Here is a 23137-nt window from a genome sequence, read left to right on the forward strand (position 1 = left end):
ATTTACTGATAAATTACCAGAAGCCTCAAACCTGTCAGGTAATTTTAAAATTTGATGCTGTCAGTAACTTGGAAGCACTTTTCCTCTGCAAGAGCAATTTAGCTCTGAAGAGGCAATCTTTAGAATTAAGTCTGTTTAACAACAGAGAAACTACTGCTTCAATTGTGATTTCCCAGCAACTTGTTATCTAACTGTTGCTTTTTTTAAAAAAACCCAGAACTTAACACCACTATATTATCAATGAAAGGAAAAATAAATTTGCCCGAGAAAAACTCCAAATTCCCCTACCTATGAATTTTACCTGGACCTGATTTTTCCACTGCATATTGAAGAAACACCTAGTCAGCAATTGTTAGGTTAACATTTAACCCCAGTTACCAGAACCCCCTGTCTGCTCTATTACTGCCATACCAAATGCCACACAATTAAAAGAGAACACTGTTTCAAATTTCTTTCATCAGCCTAATTAATGTTACAGAAAAAACTTCAAAGAGTTCAAACTGTCCCTACCATTGGTCCAGAGTTCTTTAGAACAAAAGGTCCTACATAAAGACCCCGCAAATACTTCTACTAATTCTTAGGTACAAAAAAATATCCAGCCACCTGTGACAGATACGGTTCAGGACCAACATGGATTGGTTCTGATCAGCAGGCTTCCCTTCCTCTACAAAAACATTTCAGGAAATGAAGATGAAACCTGCTTTGTGTGCTCTAATGTCTTAGGGAAATATCCAAGAAAGGCACTTCAGTACTGCACAAGGAATGTATGAATAGCAATAAAAATACCCTCCTACCCCCTAAAGTCAAAGAGCAAGAGAGGCAGTAGAAAAGACAAAAATGTCTGCATGTATAAAAAAAAGGATAAGATTTTTTGTAAAACTGAAATTAACTTCAGTATCAAAATAAACACAGTCTAAGAAAGTAATTTTTAAAATAACCCCTATTGCAGATAGAGAGGAAGATTTCAAAAATACTAAGTACTGACTTAGCTAGTAATGGAAGATGACAACAACTTCAATACCATTGCCAGGATGAGTTTTTGCTAATTAAAAGTCCTTTTGACAATCTCACTGTACAAAGGTACAAGTCTAAACATATGGGCAACAGTAAAGGATCAAATGCACCTTAATGAATAATACTATCTGATGTCCCCAAAAAAATTACTTTCTTCCCTTTTTCCTTTATTGTCACTCTTTGTAGGTGCATAAAAATGGCTAGAAGCAGTGATATCACACTAAAATCCTGAGAAAGATATTTTAGTTGAGTACAGCTTTATAATGATACTTAGAAATGCCTGTGTTGAAACATGGATTATTACAAAGAAAGGTGGAGCACGCATAGCACATGACAACTAACATGATACAGAACTGGATGTTTAATTAAGGTAGCCTGAAATAAATTATATGTGCACAATTGGAAAAATGCAACAACTTAATGGAAAGATTTGATCTAAAGGAATCAAATGGGTTTAAAAAGTGTGAAATTTCTGTAGACCATTCTACCCTATTCAGAAGTATGCAGAGGGAGTTGAAGAGGGCTGTGTTGAATAATGCTTTTATTTTGTTCTGTGATCTTCTACTAATGAATTTTTCTATATGTGTACTTCAACCATACAAGAAAATACTTTAAGTGATAAAGTGCTTGATATATCATGCAAAAATACTCCCTCCACCCTCACATTACAGAGCCATAAACATACGGGCTGACACTCAGAGCCTGAGAAAACCAGAAGACAAACCCTTCCCAATACTCAGCTCTAAGTTTTGCTCTGAGACTTGAGGCAACACTGAGCTCTGGATTGCCACAAAAGGTATGTCAGACCAAAAACTGTCCTGTATCTCTTATACAGAGAAACTGGTACCTCATTACCTAGCAACAAAATCAGTCCCACTGAACTGCCTCAAGTATTTCATACCTTGACAAATAGGTCTAATTGCTTAGTCTCTTAACTGACTTAAAAATCTCACTAACTGAGCCATTTAAAGACACCATTAACATATCCAGCATTAAAGCACCATTTAGATGATGGACACATAATCTTAGCTCTCCTACAACTATTTTCACTAATTGCTCTATAGCAGTTTCAGAGAAAAAAAAAAAAAGAAAAAGAACAATCAGTGCAGTTGAACACCTGGAATAGAAGTACAAGTCAATCTGCTTTGATTGCTAGTCCCAGTCTGTCCTGATGTCTTTTGAAACTGTCAACACGCCATCAAAAGTTGGTAGCAGAAAAACAGATTATTTTTTGGACATAAAACTACAAAGTAGAGCTAGATTGGCAATCAGGTTATGGTACTAGCTACAGTTTCTGAAGACTTGGATGACAGGGGCACGGCACACACAGCAGGCACTAAATATGTCAGATGCACTGGCCAGGCACTGACCAAACAAAGCTTAATGGAACAGGAAGCACTGCAAAGCAACAGTCATTCCTCCCGGTTCCCATGTCTGCAAAGATGTTCGGGGATTTGAAGAAGTCAGGGACTGCCATGGATGACTACTAACAATTCTACTGAAATCATCAACTCACATGAATAATCACATTCTGGTATGCCAAATTGAAGATCTTCTGACTTCTACAAAGCGGGCATATAAAAAGGCCTAAGCACAACCATTCATCTCGTGAATTAGAGATTGATTATATGCATTCATAATCTGTCTGAAACAGCAAGCTTCTACTGGTGGCAGTATGCCATGCCAACTTCAAAGGTGAAGCCCTCCACAGCTCCCCTGTGTCTCAAACACAGCAAGAGAAGGTACTTGGTAGTAAATGGTCAATATTCTACGGTTTTCCTCTTCCAACTCCCAGCAGAAAGCACAGGAAACACCTCAAAGCAAACACACATTTCATTTTGTCTTCAATATTTTCTTCCATCAGCGAAAAACATACAGGAACATTTCAAAGCCTAAGAGTTCAGATCAGGTTCTTGTTATCCTCCCCTGCCTGTATGAGAAGGTTAAACGCAGTCACCGAACTCTGCATACCACCCTCAGTCACGAAGAACCCTCTGGCACAGCTCCCAGACCAGTAAGCAACGACCATTTCAGTCCCCAAAGCATGGAGCCCGATCCATTTAAGCAAAACAACTTCTACTGACAGCTGGTTTTCTTAGCATATTCACGTCTGAGTATTTATCAGAGAAAAGCCCTCCAGGACAACAGTGTTTATTGCAGGATTATTTTTGTGAACACAGGGAACACAGCATTCACTGAGTAACAGTGTTTCTATCCTAATATAGGTTTTTTAAAACATGAACCAAAATGAACCCATTTTTATGTTCTTTAGCATGGATGACTCATGAAGGAAAAAAAATTCGCATACATTGAATTTTTTCTCTTAAGAAAAAACCCCAAAACCTTCTGATCCACATTCACGTGTAGTATGCTGACACAGATTTTAAAATATTAATATAGAAACCAGCTGTTCAATCCTACACTGATTCTTTGGATTTAGAGTCTAATGACTTTTAATAAATGGGAAACAAGATATGACGGGTAGTTTTATTACAAATTTCCATTCCATACGAGTATCTAGTATACTTTCACTAGAAAGGTAATTTTGAACAAGATGCTTTCTACCAACAGGTTTAGACCCACTGAGAATAACCCATGGAAATGCATCAGAGACATAAAGGGTAAATATCCCAGCAGGTCCTTATCATGCCCTAGAGCAAGGCTGTGCCTACCTAGCTCAGCTGTATGACCTCTTCCCAAAGCACAGCAGCTCACAGCAGAGGATGGAGAGCATCTTGAGACAAGTCCCCTGCCCTGAGGTGGGAGGAAGGGAAGGATGAATTGGGGACACACTCACAGATGCTGACAAGCACCGATCTCTCAAGTTGTGTGGTCAGTCTGTGTGGTTTCTCAGCTTACCGCTTCCTACAGAAGTGTGCAGAAACTGTTTTCTTGGATACTACAGTAAAGATGTTAGCTTTTTAAAAAAAAAATCTCATAAATATCCCAAGTTTCATTTTAACTTGATATGATTTTGAAATGATTGAAAGTAACTGTTATTGGCATCTGTTTATTGATGCAATGCAACAAAAAGCCAGAAGAATTCTTAAAACTATAGATAGTAAGCTTTTTTAGTGATTTCAAATTCAGGAAACATTAAAAGTTGCTGTTAATGTGTTTTGAACAAATAATATAAAAATGAACTTTCCAAATCAGCAAGTTTTAATGAAAGAACTAAACCAGATATTGCTATGAATAGTTATTGATGAGATTTTAATAAAGTAATACAAGTACAGTAATTTCACGACTACAAGGCACACCCTTTTGACTAAAATTTTCCCCCAAACCCGGAAGTGTGCCTTACAGTCCGGTGTGCCTTATACGATGAATAAAGTTCAGAAATTTGCCTACCCAGAAGTGAGAGCTGCGAGCCGTGGGGAGAGCCGGCAGGGCCGCGGCTGCCATGTGGAGGTGGGGCGGAGCAGTGGCGGGCACGCCCCGGCCCCGTGGAGGCGGGATGACCCCTCCAGAGGCACGCCCCGGCCCTGTGGAGGCGGGACGGCCCCTCCAGAGGCACGCCCCTACCCCGTGGAGAGGGCACGGAGCAGCGGTGGGCATGCCCCGGCCCCGGAGAGGCAGCATGGAGCAGCGGCGGCCATGCCCCGTGGTATCACCCCTGCCGGGTGGAGGCGAGCCCAGGGGCCAATGGCAGCTGGATTGAGGCGGGGCCTCGGCCAGCAACCGCGTGGGGGGAACTGGGGGCAGAGCCTCGCTGCAAAAAAAAATGCGCCTTATAGTCGGGTGCGCCTTATGGTCGTGAAATTACTGTACTTCCCATCCCAAATGCGGGGTTGGTTGGTTGACTATAAGAACTACACTTGCCACTCTTGCAGCCAGACATCACAGCATACAAGTCAATAAAGCGCTAGTATCGATTTGAATGATCCACAATTCTTCTCTACTGCATTTCTACCTGATGCTGCAATATGAGAACCTTTTCAACACAATCAGTGTACTAACATCTTCACCCCAAACCGTAAAAGGTAGACATATTTCCCTGAGTCTGGAAATCTCTCTTCCAGAGTCTACGACAAAGCGCAGTCAAAGTCTTAGTTGTATTATGCCTACTATCCATTTAAAACAACAGAGCAAATGTGTTTTACCAAAAACTCTTCGAAGCAAAAAAAGGTTTTTGAAACCCTATATTCACATTTCTAGGGCTTAAACTTGCTGACAAGATCTGTGGGTATGTACAATTTTTAGAAAGGGCAATGCAGGAATGCGTGTTTATATGGTAGAGCTCAAGAGCAACGAAACCTCTTGGGAAAGCAGGAGATAATTCACTTTACACAAACAAGGCCTTTTCCTCTTATTGCTATACAAACCTGAAATGTTATTTCATATGCCAGGAAAATGCTGTTCCTGTTTGCTCATTCTTCCTAAAGTGAACATATTTTAGTATTAGCAAAATAATTGTGGGAATTTGGTATTTTTCACGTTTTGTTGAGTTCTTGGGAATGTTATGTTGGGAACAATCTACTACTTGGTTCATCTCAAAATCTGCTGCATAGAAAAAATACACTGGTAATTTGTTTACATGGTTTTTGTAGATCCAATTACTGTGAGCAGCAGGAAAGACCTTTATAAGCAGAACACAATTCAAATGCAACATGCCATGGCCTCAAGTCATTAAACTAATCCTGAGGGCTTCTTGAGGCTTTTTGTACTTTTGGCAAAAAGTATAAAGAAGTACACATTGTTGCTTCAGTTTTCAAACACTGGGAAGTTAAATATCTAGACTGTCAGCCCCTGCTAAACACAGAAGAGACTGGTTTTGGGAAAGAACAAGAGAGAACTGCATGTTTGCTATTAAAACACAATTACACAAACACTGGAAACATACCCATACATTTTTTCATGGTATATAAGAAGCAGCCAATAGCTTAAAGGGAGGTGCAACAGCTCACAAGCAACTTCAGTAATTATGAACAATCAGTACCTAGATACTGTGATGAAAATGTTACAAATGCAGAAAGACAAATGGACTTAGTTCTAAGTATCTCAACTTCAACATACAGATAATGTGACAAGGTGTGGCACAGAACTCCAGGGTTTACTTGGCATGATTTTAACATGTCTGCATCTGTTATAAATGACAGAAGCCATAAAAACATCAGAATGTCAAATACACCAATACTATTCTAGTATCTTTCTACAGTATCGCTCTACATCATATATCTAAAATCAGATGCTCTTTAAGGCACTGAGAGAAAATGCAATACTTCTAGGAAGACAAAGACTTCTTTTGTATTGCTATTCTGATAGGTATCAAGAGGTTAACATCTTTCTAAAGACACTGCTGAAAGTGGGAAAATATGCAATGAATTCATTAGCTCATGGATGATTTAGACAGATACACCTGGGTGGCCTGAAACATACTTAACCATCAACCTGTGACTACAGCTGGAAATACAACGCAAACTAATGGGCTTTTAAGAGTTCAGAAAAATAATCCTTTGGACCATAGAAGGACAATTACATATTTGACTACAATTATTCCCTCAATTGATGCTGACAAAAAGGAATGAATTGATGAAAATATGAAAGGTACTAAATACACAATCTGTGTGTTTGCACATGCATCCTATATCTTCCTGAAGTATCTTGGAAGTCTTCGGCCTTCATCTAAGACAAATTCTGGTTTTATTTTTTTAAACTGCATCCAAGAGTTTATCCAGATCAATATTCTGTTGATCAAAATGTCAAGATACCATGTTTCTTCATTTACACAAAATTTATTCCCAAATTATTATAAAACTATGGTAGTCAGTATTTACCACCTTTCCTCTACACAGAAGAGTCATCACCAATTCAGAGGAAAGCCAATTGCCCTATTAGCAAAAAAACAACACATCACTGAAACAATGCTATGCCAGTGTGAATGTGGCATACCTGAAAAATCTAACATAGTTATTTTTTCAAGCATTACAAGACTGAGATATGAAGATAATGAGAAGCATTAAAATGTTCTCAATTTCAGCAAAGGAAGAAACGAAATTTAATGAAAACAGATTGATTTTTAGTCCTCAGTCTTCCACTTCAGAAGTAAAAATCCATTTCTCAGCAAATCTGCCAACTGGTAAACAGATCAGTAAGGTTCAATGCTCTTAAAATGAAATATTCAGATATTCTCCTGAAAAAAAAGTATTTTACTAAAGCTGCACATTCCAAAAGCCAAGCCCTTTAGCTTCTACAACAATAGTTTATTCAAATGTATTATGTTTATATAAAGAATTTACCTTCCCAACAGAAAAAAACCCTAAAGATTCCCCTGCAAAAGCTATCACTGTGTTTTATCATAGAGGGCATTCAAAATACACTGCCACAGAAAAGGACAAGCATGGTTTTCAGAGACTGTAATGCTACAAGAATATCACATACAAACAGAACTAGCTGAGAGAAGATCTGCCATTTCTCCACCACACACACACACACTCTCAGCAACCACTATAACTTTAAGCAATTGAAAGCAATAGTATGTCATCACATGTATTAGGGAAAAACTGAGAAGTTCCAAGATGAAGTGGAATAAACATTCCAGAAAAAACATCTCACTCACTGTTCAATACGTGGGGAGAGGTACAGCTTAGGAAAAACCTGAGTGGCTTCTGTGTCCTCAAAACTAACGGAGAGAAGTGCAACATCTTCTCCAGGGTCTTCATTCACATCCTGTACATATAAAAGCAATATAAAATGGTAAATAACAATATGAATATTTAAAAGCTTTCAGATAAGAATTAATAATTCAAATACGAATTTATTTAGGAGATGCTTAAGTGAGGAATCAGAACTGTAACCATTGCAAAACAGGTTGCAAATTTATTCTTTCTTACTGTATTGGCACTTTAAAGATATTTTGGTCCGCCTAATTTCCTTTAATATACCAAAATAAAATTACTGAGTTATGAAGTATACAGTACTGTAGCTCTTCTTCAATTCAGTGAACTATAAGTTTCAGTAAAGATACAGATTTTGTTTTTAGGAATTCCTGGTTTGCATCAGATGCAAATGCAAAAGGATTTTTTAAGACGTTGTCATATCACTGAGTTACGACCACACATTCTGTACTTCCATTTTTCAAAGTAGTTTATGGTTCAAACTTTTGAGTGTATTGTATTCAACTCCTGTTGTGGATGAAAAACATTTTTGCAATTAGAAATTTGTATACAGGAGTCACTGCCCCCCAGTTTCCTGCAAATTAAACCTATGCATTACTTTCAGCAAAGACTGCAGACTCCAGGAAAGTAGGGGGGAAAAAAAAGTAAGCTAAATACAAGTTAATGTATTCACAGTTAAGGTTTTCTTTATATCAGAACAATCAGTTACAGCTTTGAGATCATCTAGAACAAATTGTTTCTGGTTAGGACCTGACATCCCTCCAATTCATAAATCACATACAGTACATGAACAAGTGTATTTATGCCATGCACAACTTCATTTAAGCTCTTGACCTCTAGTTACAAAGTAATGAGTTAGCAGCACAATCACCTTCACTGACAGCAAATAATATGGTGCCACTTTCTGCTCACAAATAAATCTTTCAACATGTTTGTTCATATGTACATAGCAATTTGCCAAGATGCCTTTGTTCTTATCTGTTTTGGAAAAATAGGAGAGGAAATCACAGCAGGATCAACATGGTGCAGAGTGCCCTGGTATGCTCTGTCCTACAGGCAGCTGTGAGGAAGGAACAGGCAAACCACTCACGTATTCTTAGGAGGCCCTGCCCTGCGTGGGGAGAACAAAAATTAAGTGACCACTGAGTGGTTTCAGGAAGACAATCTCGTGCCATTTGAAGCTCTGGCAGGACTGGAGCTGTTAATGTCCAGAGAGATGAGTTGTGTACCAGCTATTATGTGCAGAACACTACATGCCAAGAAACTTAGCGATAAGTTGCAGGGAAGAATGGGTCTTAAATAGCCTAATTGTCTTAGATGAAAAATGAGACAGAACTGACAGTGTTTTCTTAAATTGTGCCTTGGTGTGCAGCTCACTTCTGACAGATGAAAGAAAACTGTACTCCTAGCATTGCCTGTGAAATGGTCATGAGCAAATAATGGCTGGAAATCACAGCATGGTTTTAACCCTAAATTGCAGGACAACACTCCATATGAGTGGTGAGCACAAACAACAGCTGTTGTCCTGCTGTGCTATGATCAGTTTATGGATGGCATAAGGTGATGTGGTTGCCTGTAACAGCAGTGGGCAGGACCTCGTGACCCAAAATGTTCCCTTAAGTGTTACGTTTTTAAGTGCCACTATCATCTAGACTAGAGAAAGCAGAACAAATTACAAAACCTTTATCATCAAGACAAATAACAACAAAGTATATCCACAAGTATAATCCACTCTGACCTTTTTCCCCAGTATTTCATGTATTTCCATCATTAAGGAAAAAAATTAAATAAGGAACAGCTTTCAATTCTGAAACTGAGTATAGCATTAACCGGCTTTTTCCCATTGATTTGCTAATTGTCAATCAAACGAAAAGAACTATTAAGAGAGATCAAACAGCAATGCTTTTAATGCTAACAACAATTAAAAAGATTTTAATTTTAATGGGCATTCTTCAAGACATGACAGGTACATAAAATGGTTAGGTTGATGAGAAGCTCAATGTAACCCAGTGATGTGCAGTAGCAGCTCAGAACTGTATCCTGGGCCAGCTCTAAAGCAGTGTTGCCAGGTAGAGGATAGAGGGGATTCTGCCCTCGTACTCTGCTCTGCTGAGACCCCACCTGTAGCGCTGCATCCAGCTCTGCCATGGACAGTAAACTCCCTCTTCTAGTCTTGCATTTATGATTAGTGCTAGAAGTAGATGCGTACACACCACTTGACACCATGTGTAAGACCAATTTCTGAAATACTATCAGGTGCTTACTGATTGAACAAAGTCAAAAAAAGGAAACAGGAAAATCCAACTTCAAAACAGACAAGGTGAATGTCACTACAGCATCCATTAAGACATACAGCAATAGTACATTATATTTCCTGTGCTCACTAGTGAACTTCATATGAAGACTCATGCCAGGGGGAAAAAACTCACACAACCACATAAATCATCTCTGTATCTTTGCATGTTAAGCTGTAGTAAAATGAAATGTGCATTAAGAGCTATAAATTGAGATATTCTATGTTTCCATTTACAAAAATACACACAACAAACATGACTGCAACTCTTGCTGCCAGTAGAGCACTGAGTTACATTCATACAGCTACTGTCCAATGCAAATCCATGGAATGAAATTAGCATTCGTCTATAACTACCACTTTCCAAAAGAATGCATATTTTGAGCCCTGAGAAATAAAAATTGTTACTTTAAAAAGACTCCAAACCCAAAACCAGCATTCCTGTAGGTTTTTAAAAGACACAGTGCAGTAACACCATGAATCTGCTCATCCTTACTGTTCAGGTGGCCACAGATTTACAACAAACTCCCTTCTATCTGACACCATACCATTTATTTCTTTCAGGCTTTGTTACTTTTATTTATGGAAGAAGTTGTTTGCTAGAACTGCATTCGATAGTAGTATATCTGTTAGAACTGCCGTTTATAAAACCAAACCAAAACCACATGTCTTACAGATAAACTGTGGAAAACTTTTCAACTAATAAACTTTTTTGATGTTTCTATGCCAGTTACAACTTAACTCCTTCAGTGATCTCAGTCCCAGTCAACTTCAGAAATCTGTAAATGATTAGGTAAGAAGATGGAACCTTCTAACACCAGGTCATGACATTTGCTCAGGACAGGGGCTGAGATCTTTTCATTGCACCACAATGTCCAAAGGCAAATGTTGGTTTAATGCTTCTTATCAAACCCTCCAGAGACAGCATCTTTCCTTTCCCCATTTCAGCACATGTATTTACATGGAAGAACAGATCAGATCTGAATAGAGCAGCAAAATAAAAGCCACCTCTATTCTTGTTTTTCAGCAGGTTTCAAAAGAGAGTGATATCCCACTGCTCTGACAATATTATACCCTTTTAGGAAAAAAAAAAAAAGACACTGCTGAACTGAAGTCACATCTCATTTTTAGTATTTAAGCATCCATGCTTTTTCATCTTATAATTTGTATGCAACTCACAACACAATAGATGCTTTTATTAAACAAATTAATTTTATATTCAAGACAAACTGATTTTTTAAGAATGCAGAATGGTAATTTTCTATAAATGTTAAATTTCAAGGTTAGAACTGCCACAATGAAAGTGCCATTCTATACTCACAGAACTTTTTCTACACAAGGTTCTACAGAAGGTATGATTAAAATGAACTTCTAACTGAACAGAGAACCCATCCTGAGCCACAGGAATTTTGAGGTTTAAAAACTGAATGTAAAAATACTTGAGATCATTAGTTAAACATGTGATAATGCACACCTATTAATTTTTCCACAACAGTCTCATGCCTGATGGTAAAAATCCCAGCCTCTAGAACACTGCAATATAAAAGATCCAACACAGATTTTCATGGTGCCTTTCTGCCACCTTGCTACTATGTCTTTTTAAAATTTTTTTTTCCTCATTTCTGAAAATGTCCATTCAAATCAAACATGAAAAAAATGGATATACTCTTAACACTGAAAATAAATAGTTTTCTTTCTCAAGAACTGCAAGGGGTTTCCTATGTTTACAGAATACTTTGTACAATGGGACCTCATCCTTGTCTAAACCTCCAAAGCAATGTGGTGAGAAAAGAACAACAAAAAGTTTGGTATTTTCAACCCATAGGCTTTTTTTTCTATTACAGAAACCTAGCAACAACTTACAAAAACAAATAAAACTTCTCAGAAACAGAAAACTCATGGTATTTGAATTTAATTCACCCATCTTCTACTTAGCCAGTGCAGAGGAAAGGTTCATTAAGTATGCATTTTCAAAACTCAAGAACAAGAGACAATGTGAAAAGATAAATGAAGCACAGAACAGATGAAAATGAAAGTCTGAAGGCATTTAGAAAATTTTCACCCCATACACCTATGAAAGGACTTCGAGTATCACAAAATTCCAAAGAAAAACTATTTCCAATTGTATCAGCACTGTTAACAGCCATTTGTTATTTTTCATTTCTATTAATCTCAATTTACATTCAAATGCATGTTTCAATGTTTACAGTTGCTGTCTTTCCAAGATCCTTCATCTTTTTATAAAGTTAGTATGAGTTGTTTATGAAAATTACCATCAAAACCACTTTAAATACACTATCCAAACAGCATTGTTTTCTCATATCCTACCTACTGTAATTGAAAACTGGGAATTTACTGGAACTGACAATTTATTATGAGTCAGATGGTTGATAGCCAGGCCAACCAAAACATCTGCTCTGCACAGTCACAACTGCTATAACCCATTTCCTCTTGTGCCTGGAGTCCTACCAAGTTGTACATTAGAGTTCCTTTTCCTTAAAGATGCAGAGTATGGAAAATCAGTTATTACCTTTTCTTCAGTATCAAAAGAAAAAAAAAAGAATCGCCTTGCAGTCTTTGATTAAAGTATACTTTTGAGAGGAGGTACTTCTGTATTTGGCACACAAGCGCAATTCCCTGCCCTAAACAGCAATGTTTGAAGTATGCTTACAGTGGTGACTTCAGTATTGCCCTGGGCAGTAGCAGGACTTGTCTTTCCATGGAAGACTCAGGTTGGAGGGGCCATGAGACTGGGAGGAGAGCGTGCAATGGGGTGACGCACAGATCAACATGTGGCATTGAGAGCCCGGTTTAGTGTGATTAACAAAAATAAGAAAAAAAACCCTTTGAATTTGGTAGAAAGGATGGGGAAGTATGTGCAGGACTCTGTATTGGCATGCTTTGGGAAGGACAAGCAACTTCTGACCCTGGGGACAGCAGGAAATAGGGGAGCAGAATTTCTGGTAAGGCTGTTAAGTTTGTACTATGAATATACACACCAACTGGTGTGGGGATAAAAGGGAGGGAAGAAAGAGAACACAAACTGTTAAACTTATTGGATGTTCCTTTGAGAAATGAGATGCCTCACAGATGACTGACGTTATAGATGCCTCCCAACAGCATGGTGAGGCCAAATCTGCTTCAGGAGGGAGGTTCCTGGTCCCAGCTGACTGCTCCTATCTCTTGCTGGAGGCTTCACAACTCTTCAATAACTGTTTCTGTGGTATAACTAAATGCAGGAACAGAAGACGAAGAAATGGGGAAGGAATAGCTTAAAATAAACAAAGGATAAACTTACATGATGTGATGGAGGTTGTTGGGGAAGGTGGAATAGAAAGGCAGAATACAGATGAGAACAGAACGGAGGGATGAGATCTTGACCGCAGCATCTGCGGCCAGCCTATACTAAGTGGGTCTTTCAGCAATCACTTGCCTGTGGTACCTCTCAGCCCTGCCAAGTCAGTCAGCTTCACTGAAGTTGAGTGTGAAATTTGTATTTCAGGATCCTTACTGAAAAAACACAGGTCTCCAGAAGAGAAATGCATGAGAATAACATGTGTTCAGAAATTTAACTTCTTAGGGTCAGATTTAATCAATGTCATTCTGCATGATACATACCTGTGACATACTTATTAACAACTGATCAGAGAAGAATTTGGTTTTGAAGTCGAAATGTGAATTACACCAGAGAATACACAACATTGTTCACTTCATTAGTATTAACAGGCCTCTTGCTTCATAGGACTTTGCAATGTTTGGCTTTTTCCCATCAAATGACAGTGTACAATACTATGAAAATAAAGCACAAGCAATTGTACTCTTACTGTGTAGCAGTTTCACTAGCTTTTATAAGAGCTGCTACAAGTTCCCTCTGTCTTTTCCTTTATCTAGTGGAGTTTTTTTTTTTTTGTTGTTTTTTTTTTTTTTAATAAGAAAGCACACTAGGGCACACTAGGGGAAAGCAAGCTAAGAAATGTGGAGTGGCAAATGAGACAAAAATCTGCTTCACTCTAGGGAGAATATTTAATCATTCCAGGAAATTCTTTCTCCTGTCTTCCAGGAAACCCACCAGGTCTGATCAAGGAGTGTTGATTCTTTAAATAGGATCTTTAATGAAAACAAAGGCAGTTACCTTGAGTGCACTGCTCATAACATCAAAGCATTCCATACAGTCCCTCTCCCAAGGTAACATAGCAAAACACTCGCCTGGCAAACACTCTGGGCAAAGCACATTTCAGCTCAGGGTTGTTCTGATTTAAAAAATTACATGGAAATTGTAGGTTGGGAACAACTTGGTAAAATCTGAAAAGCAAGCTTCTAGGACAACATACTGGGTTTTCTTCATTAAACAAAATAAATCAAATATCTACTCAACAGTAAAACTATCAGCAAGACCTCCAAGTATACCACTGGGCATCAACAGCTGAACAGGAAAACAACGGATGTTACACAAGCAGTGTGACATCCCAGGGGTTCTTTTCATTGTCATTGTTCAGCGTTTTCTTGTTCACCATTTACATGTGAATCTGTTTTGTCTATACTCCTCTCTTTTGTTATGGTCATGGTAATTTACCGCTACTTCCACAATATGATTCACTGTTAGGAGTTAGGAAAAGTGTAGGAAAATACAAAAGAATAAGATTCTTGTCCATGAAAACACATTTTAGATTCAAAACCTTCAAGATTAACGACATTTCAGATGATAAAAATTAATTTAGTTTGACAGCAGGAAAAGTTGTGGTGACACTTTCAGCACAACAATACTGATTGCTAAGGCCTGAAAATCAATCTCAGAAAACAAGGCAGAATTCTTCAATGGTTAAGAATATGTTTTGGCAAGTTTGAGACTCAGATCTGAAATAAAGAATCGAAACATGACACAGTATAAAATTAATATTGGGTGTAGCATAAAATTAATGTTTTTTAACTAAGTAATCTAAAACGCTTTTACACATTCATTTTCACATACAAGAAACACAAAATATATTTACAAACAAGGATCATTCTGTCATACTGACTGAATCTAAGTCTTCACTTGTTAAGTATGTTTTGGTGACACAGTAGAGAATATTTAATATTTTTAAAAGGGACTGATATGTAAGATGTTGATGATCTTTCATTCAATGACACTTAAGTACATTTGCTCTACCTACTTCAGTATCAGGTATCACATTCCGGTTAAATAAGATTAAAAACCAGTATTTACAGAATTTGGAATACATCTGGAAATTAATTAAATTTTTTTAAAGAAACAAACACAAAATAGGAAGAAATATTAGAAATCTAGATTGCTGGGTAGTAATGTCAGACGTGGCTTTTCTGTGCATTCATAAAAAAGCAGTTTTCCTTCCTAGAAAATTTAGGACATCAGTTTATCAAACACTACACAGGAGTGCTACTTAATTTTTGTTTTGTTTCCTTCCAACCTAATTTCTAAGCAGACCACATAAATCATTAAGTTAATATAAAACACTACAGTTTTTCCATTAAGTAAATCACCCTGAGAGTCACCCTCTGCCTCATTACTCTGATCAAGTTTTGTAGGCAAGAAAGAGATTTCGATACCATCATATCTTTCCTAGAACCTCAAGAAAAGCACCTTGAGGTTGAGAGGAGCACCTGCCTCTGTCATCATCAGCTGATAATAGGGTGAACAAAATGTTCAGAGATAGCAAAGCTTAGTTTTTAACTGTTCTTAAACAGCAAGCAGCAGTTGCATCCACTCAAACCAAGCTAATGCTGCCATGTCCTGACAAACAGCTACTTCCTGGACCTGTAGTTATGATACATTTTTTAATGTAAGCCCTGTTTTTAAATTTGTTTTCCTGGTAAAGATTTGGGAACAACTAAAACCTGAATTCAAATCCTTCATTAGGATTTTATCAAGACTCAAAACTCTCCAGCCATCTCTTCAGTTGACTGGACTGTAATTTATTTAGAAAGCAATATTTGCATTCCTTTCCCCCATTTTACTGATTTCTCATCTCTTTAAAAATAGCAGTTTCATTCCAGAGGCCAAAGAACAGTCATCTTGTGTCCAGCAGAAAACAAAGTCTCCTAAAAAATACCCAAGTATTTAACTAGAGGACAAAGAAATCATTAATACAATTCTAAATAAAATAATTTTTTTGCTAAGCCAACCTTCTAATTGAAGTACAGTTCTTCTACACACGCATATTTAGATGTGTAGATTGAAAAAACAACCATAACAGATTAGAATACAGGGATCATGGTTGAAAGATTCAGAGGTAACAATTATGTTTGGGAAGAATGTAACGTATTTGTAAAAGCAAGGATTCTAGGTACAGAGTTGACTCTTAGAACAACAGCATGACACTAAGAAGAGTATTGTTTTAAAGATAATGATACAATTAACAGATCTCACCAAAAAAGAGAGCAAAAGTTAAAATACTGTGAAAGAGACATCAATCATAAGTATTTCTGTAACTGGGCTTTGGTTGCAAGTCAGCATAAATATTTATTTTTTAAATCAATCCAACTTCTTAATAAAAGTTTTTCTCCTGCTCTCCACATATTCTTCCATGTCCCTGGTTCAGTGAATATCTCTGTAAAATCAGAAATACTATGGATTACATGGGTCACAACAAGAACACCACAGTAAAGCCATATCCTGAGCTGTCTTCAGTGAACCAGGAAGTACCAACACGATTTCACAGATGAAAAAGTGAATAATCAAAGTGTAAGGTAAAAACAAGCAAAGTTAAAGTTGTTCAGTGGTCCTTCACCACTGTAGCTTAGCACTGCTGACCCAATTTAAAAATATGAAACATTTATTTTATTTTAAAAGGAAGTGCCAATATTAAAACTATTAACTGCTATGAGTTGTGTTTTGTCAATTGCTGTTTCTTGAGAATACCAGGAATGTTACTTATTAAAGTTCACAGGACCTTTGATTCACAAATTGCTGTTCTGCATTCCCATCTCAAGGATATATTTATATTTATTTTCCAGAGAATTCTATTATCCCCTCAATTCACAAGTTGCTATTATGCATTCCCATTTCAAGGGTATAATACTTTTATTTCTTTTCCAAAGAATTCTATTATCCCCTTGTCTCATGTTTCCATTTGTGTCTAATGGATCTTAAAAATAGGAGCATGTGTCTGTGTGGGGTATTCTCTGCTTTGGACAAAGAATATGGAAGTCAGAGCATCCTGCCCCCTTGAGCCCTATTTACAAACATTCAGCTTTCCAACAAACAACATACTTGGTCTGCACACAAGTGTAAATGTATACAGATGTCACAAAGAGTAATGACTGTAATAAAAATAAAATTCTTGCACTGAGAAACACAGTTTTTCTCTTGTATTTGTATGAAGGTGGATCCTGATACAGGTGAGAAGCAGGACACTGGAATGAGGGATAAAGGGTGTATTTGCAAATTATTGACATTGGTATTTCAGAGTTCACATCTGTACTGGTATGTAAAACAGGTACATAATGTGTGAAAAATTAACAGAGGTAGTCTCTTTCCATATATAATAAAAAAGTCACATATGGTGACATGCCGTGTCAAGGGAGGTCTTTGGAACTTACAGTGTGAGACAGTAACTCCTGTACTTCAGCACACAGCTCAGGTGAAGGCTGAATCATCTGTTGTTGTTTACCTTGCCCAAGACGGTGCCTGAAACAAGGGGTGTCCAGCTCAGATGTGGTCCCACTGAATTAAACTGGTAGTTGCTAGAACAATATATCATATATTTCTAGATGGAAGACTGACTCCATCACTGACATTTCCCTGACTACTGACTCAGAAAAGCTCACCCAATCTTTTATCTGTTCCATCAGCGCATTCATCACCAACTTAGGATGAAGAATTTGGACAAGTATAGTTAAACTCTTTTATGGTGTCTGGAGCTGTATTTCAAAAAACAAACAAAAAAAACCCATTAGGGTTCAAAGGTTACTAATATTGATACTATTCTTGAATTTCTGAAGTCTTTCCTGACACTTTCTCTCACATCACCTGTTCCAAAGTTCAGGGGATAATTTTCTGTAAACGCAACTTTTAATGCTGTCATAAGGCTTGAAGTTGCCTGCATAAGCTCAACTGTTTCAGCACAGCATCCTAGCGTGCACAAATTAACAGAGAGGAATACCTTCTGTTCTGGGTTATGTTCAGCTTTCTGACCATAAAATTAAGTAGTGCATTTTTTGTCAGGGAGGGAGATCTGATTACATACAAACAAAACTTGGATCACAACAAGAAAGTTAAACTGGAAGCTTCTTAGTCTGTCATATAGAAGAGAGCATTTGACTGTTTTACTTTTAAATTCTCTTTTTCTCTGAAGCAGTAAATTAAAGACTACACTACTTTCAGCAGTTTTCTGAAATAATGCAAATTTGATGTTCAAACTTCACAACTGATGGGATTTGATGGATGATTATTGATTTGGTTCCATCATGCAGTTATGAAAAGTTAAGAGTTCATGGGGACACACAGACAATGGTAACTCCTCTACTCCCCCCTTCTTCATGAACCTCAGCCTCCTTACAGGCAACAATTTCAAAATAATATAGTTCTTCAGTTGTCTTGCACGTACACCTATAGTGGGGCTCACTATGTTACTTCTTTGCAGACAATATTAAGCATTTTTTAAAAAGCTTAAGTGCAGAATTGGATGTTCTTTTAAAATAGGATGTGAAAATCAAAGTAAGTGCCAGCTAAAAAATAGAGAAACCAATACTTAAGATGTCATTGTAAAAAAGAACAGATTAAACATGATGTAAATAGTAATATCTAAATTCCTATGTATATTCTTAAACTGTAAGTCTGAAACCATTGAGCCTTTTCTACTAAGAAGTCACTTAGAAAACAGTTGTGTTTTATCAGTGACAAAATTGCAGTCAATAGCATTTTAAGGATCAAGGGAGAAGCAAGATTCAAGTCACATGCATTCTGGGAACTCTCTGAAATTGCCAAATTCAGCTCAATTTTTCTAATTACAGTAAATTCACGAATACAAGCCGCACTGACTATAAGCCGCATCTCTGGGTGTTGGCAAATATTTTGGTTTTTGTCCATAGATAAGCCGCACATGAATATAAGCCGCTTTGTCGTTCACAGCGAGGACCCGCGTGCAATTACTAACAGAACCGCGGGAGGGCGGGGTTTACTGGCTGAGCTAAGGTTGTGCAGGCTCGGCCCGCTAGGGGCCGCTGACGGGGCCAGGTGGCCCAGCTCGGTGCTGCCGCTCGGGGCCGGCCGCCGCTGCCACTGGGCTCGGTCACCCCGGGTCGGCGCTGCCCTGCGGTGGCAGGCAGGGACGGAGCTTCCCCCGCTCCTACGGCAGCGGCGGCGGGCGGGGACGGAGCTTTCCCATGCCCGTGGCGCCGGCGGCGGGCAGGGACGGAGTTTTCCCGCTCCTGCCGCGGCGGGCGGGGACAAAGCACCCCGTCGGCTCCCCGAGCCACGGCAATGGCTGCGCGGGGCTCCCGTCGGCTCCCCGGGCCACAGCAATGGCGGCGCGGGCTTCTCCCCCCCTCCCCGGGCCGCAGCAATGGCGGCGCGCGCTTCCCCCCCCCTCCCCGGGCCGCAGCAATGGCAGCGCGGGGCTCCCGTCGGCTCCCCGGGCCGCAGCAATGGCAGCGCGGGCTTCTCCCCCCCTCCCCGGGCCGCAGCAATGGCGGCGCCGGGCCCCCCCCGTCTCTCCCCTGGGCTGTGGCAGAGGAGGAAAGAGAGCTCTCCCGCCTCTCTCCCCGCCCCCCGTGCTGCCTACAGGGAGCCAGGCTCCACCCGCGGTGCAACAGAGTAGCGATTTGTAACAATCGCAAAATGCCGACTTTGCAGCTGCTCGGCTCAGCACTCTGGCAGGCACTTCTGAGGTTGTATTAGCCGCTCCTGATTATTAGCCGCATTTCCGGTTTAGGAGCAAAATCTTAGTCAAATTGGTGCGGCTTGTATTCGTGAAATTACTGTAATCTTTCCATTCCCAGCAATCTGATTTTCGAAAATCTATGTAAAATTCTACCATCTTGATATCTCATGGGAAAGATTATTTGCTTTTTGCATTATGGCATTTATCTAGAAATGAAGTGTCTCATCTTTTCTTTCTAGGGTTCAGATATAATGCTGGAGGCTTATCCTATCTTGTTATTTTCTGAATATTAGGAATAAATGAGATGAGGGCCCATCATTTTCACTTTGTATGCAGCACCTTCCAGCAGTCACAGAAGAAAACCATCTACATGCACTTTCTACCCCAACCCTCACAACTACCCAATACATCAATTTTCACATCCTTGGGAATAGGAAAATACACTATGGCACATAGGAAACTACTTGAAGTTAGATATCACCTCTAGCTTCTAATAAACATATTGAGAAACACTGCCTTAACTATAAATATAGTTCCAGTTTTAGCCATCAGAGAAAAGTCCACAAATCTGCTCTAATTAAGACTGAATACATTAAACAAAACCACTAACTGGTTGCAGCATGTTCCTTTTAAGATCTACAAGTTAGAGTCACAACTGATACAGCATACAAACAAACATCACATAGGGAATCCAGTTCTGATACAGACATCTACACAGAATCAGTTCAACATCACACAGAACCAGTTCTAATGTAAGATCTTGTAAATTTAGGGAACATCAAGACTTAGAACTGTGAGTGTAGTAATAGAAACACTACTACATTTCTACAAACAAAAATAATTAGGAGCTATTCATGGAGCATGTAAACATTTTTTTTTGTCCTCACAATAAAAGAATTACTAGTCATCAATACTAAAATTCAACACCACCTCAGTTTCAGTTCATAGTTATGCAAAGAATGGACCTGCCTTTATATTAACTTCCCACTTCTGCAGCCTATGAAGCCATGGGCAAATCTAAAAATTCTGCTAGTGAAGCTACAGCCATATGTTTCTGTTATGTGCAGTTCATTAGCAATATAACAACTCATGTTTAAGTGCAAATTTTAATAGACTTGACTTCTTCAAATAAATATAGCTGCATTTTCATTTATATCTGTAAAAGCGAGGACAAATAATTTCATGATCTACTTAAAAAACTGTTCAAAACTTATGGTTACATTCATTATTTACCTATGCTTTAAATCCAATGTCACTGTAATCTCAGCATCACTGGAAACAGTAAATCCTGGAAAACAAATCAACCCATCCAGAAATACAAACTCAACTCACACGTTTCATTCTACAATCTAAATACAGCTTCACAGAGCTACACTGGGAATAGACCCTCATTTTAAGTTCTGCTGGGTACTTTCAAATGTCTGTTTGCTACAATAATGTTTATAGTATTTTTCTTCTATTGGTTTCAAACAATTCAAGTAACACTGACCGCACCCATGGTAAAGTGTCCTACAGCTGAGTATGTTCACAGACAGCATTTGGAGAGAAGATATAACTATTTATTCATGTTCATCTTCCTTTGCACGATGCTATCATTGCAATGGTAAAACTCTTTAGCCACAGCCATGGCATATACAGGTGCACCTGCCCATATGTACATATATACACGTCCTTCTAAAAGAAGTTATGCTCTAGTTACCAGATGGGCACTGCAGTAATTAGCTCAAATGAAACAGAAGTAAATATCCTTCCATCCTCTCACTCTTTTGCTGCTTCACCTGGGATTCACGCTAGTCTTGCCAAGTTCTGACCTTTCAGCTCGGACAGTTCATGAACACAAACTTCCCCTTAACTACAAAGCTCGAGACTTCTCCCTCTCCATGCAGTATTGTTAACTGTTTGATCTGCAACAAAAGCTACTCATTTAATTTATACTTGGCCCCACAGCAATCTCCAGAAAGCTCTGTCTAGACCAAACCTCCTTTTCTTTTGATTGGTCCCCAGACTCCTTGAGTACTATTAAACAGAAATTGTTAATATTCTTTGGAAATAACTGTGGCTCTGGCTCCACACAGGGTTTTTAGCCCCTATGGTCTGTGAAAATCAAGATGAAAACTTCTAGAGCCTTCACAGATTGCCAGCAGGTCTGCTTCTGAAACTGCTTTGCATCTGAGCTTTAACATTCTCCCAATGTTATCAATGGTGATATTTATACATACATGAAAAGAAATACCTGATACTTTACTTCTCCTCTCTAAAAAATTATGCCATTCCCTTTTCTCTTCCTCCAAATTCAATTCCTCAATATCATTAACTAACTGAAAGGCTTCTTAGAAGTTTGTTTGGTTTGGGTGTTGCTTTAAAAAATACGTTTCTTTATTTTATTTCCATGGCATATGGAAACAGATGCTTCAATTGCTTGAGCTCCTTCAGCCTGAAATACAAACTGGACGCTTAAACACACAACTGCACTTACTTGAACTAGTTTGTCTTAAGGCTTTATCCAAACAGATGTGCTTATGACAAGTGGTTATTTGTTTGCTTTTAATAAACATAGAAAAGATATCCTTTTCCATTAGGATTAGTCAACACCTACAGATTTCTATCTCTCTTCTTCCACCAAAACTTTTATTTTCTTCCATCTGAGAGGAGCTTAAACCCCACCGCATTAATCAAGCATAGTGTTCCCACATTAAGAAATACTCTCTGCAGGTATTTTTGTATCTATGAAATTGAAAATGCTTTACATTAAAACTTTAATCTTCACAAGATTACCATAATTATTAGCTGCACTATAATAACTGGTTTTGTGGCAACCACATGTTTGATGCTCTATTGTTAAAAGAGGAGCAATCCCTTTCATAAGACTTTACTATCTGGAAGGCAGATGTATAAAGATACCAGGAAAGTCCAGAGACAAAATTAAACATCCCATTTTTTTCTCCCCGAATGTTTGTTTGCTTTGTATTGTAATTGACATTGGTATTGTAACTTTTTTATAGCTCTCACAACAAATTACCTTAGAACAAGAAAAAGAATTAACTGAAGGGCATTCTTTGCCATAGCCAGTTTCACTGTGGAACACTGATAGCTGAGGGACAGTTATTTAAAAAATGGGGAGAACAGAACAGACAAACTCCAACACTGCTGCCACATCTCCTCAGGAAAGTGAGCTAAAACTATAGCTAAATGAACAACTTAGTTTCTCTGAAATATGGTAGGGAAATCCTTGACATAAAAATGTATAAAGAATGCCTTTATGGAAATGTGTTCAAAAGATATCAGCAGTAATTCATTCCTTCTAGAGGTTATAATTTCCAACTGAAAAGCCATTCTTAAGAAGGAAAAATGGAAATCGCTGTTGTTGTACAGGT

General features: G+C 38.4%; 1 protein-coding gene across 2 annotated transcripts in view; it reads right to left on the reverse strand.

Annotated features, from left to right (window-relative positions):
- The window catches only part of BABAM2 (BRISC and BRCA1 A complex member 2), a 167911-nt gene that overhangs the window by 72499 nt on the left and 72275 nt on the right, over positions 1-23137 (reverse strand). For both annotated transcript variants that reach the window (XM_033056139.2, XM_033056141.2), the window contains exon 7: positions 7574-7683. In XM_033056139.2, the coding sequence (XP_032912030.1) occupies positions 7574-7683 (110 nt within the window). The remainder of the gene's footprint in view (positions 1-7573; positions 7684-23137) is intronic.

This window comes from Catharus ustulatus, chromosome 3, assembly GCF_009819885.2.
Source record: "Catharus ustulatus isolate bCatUst1 chromosome 3, bCatUst1.pri.v2, whole genome shotgun sequence".
Lineage (NCBI taxonomy): Eukaryota > Metazoa > Chordata > Aves > Passeriformes > Turdidae > Catharus > Catharus ustulatus.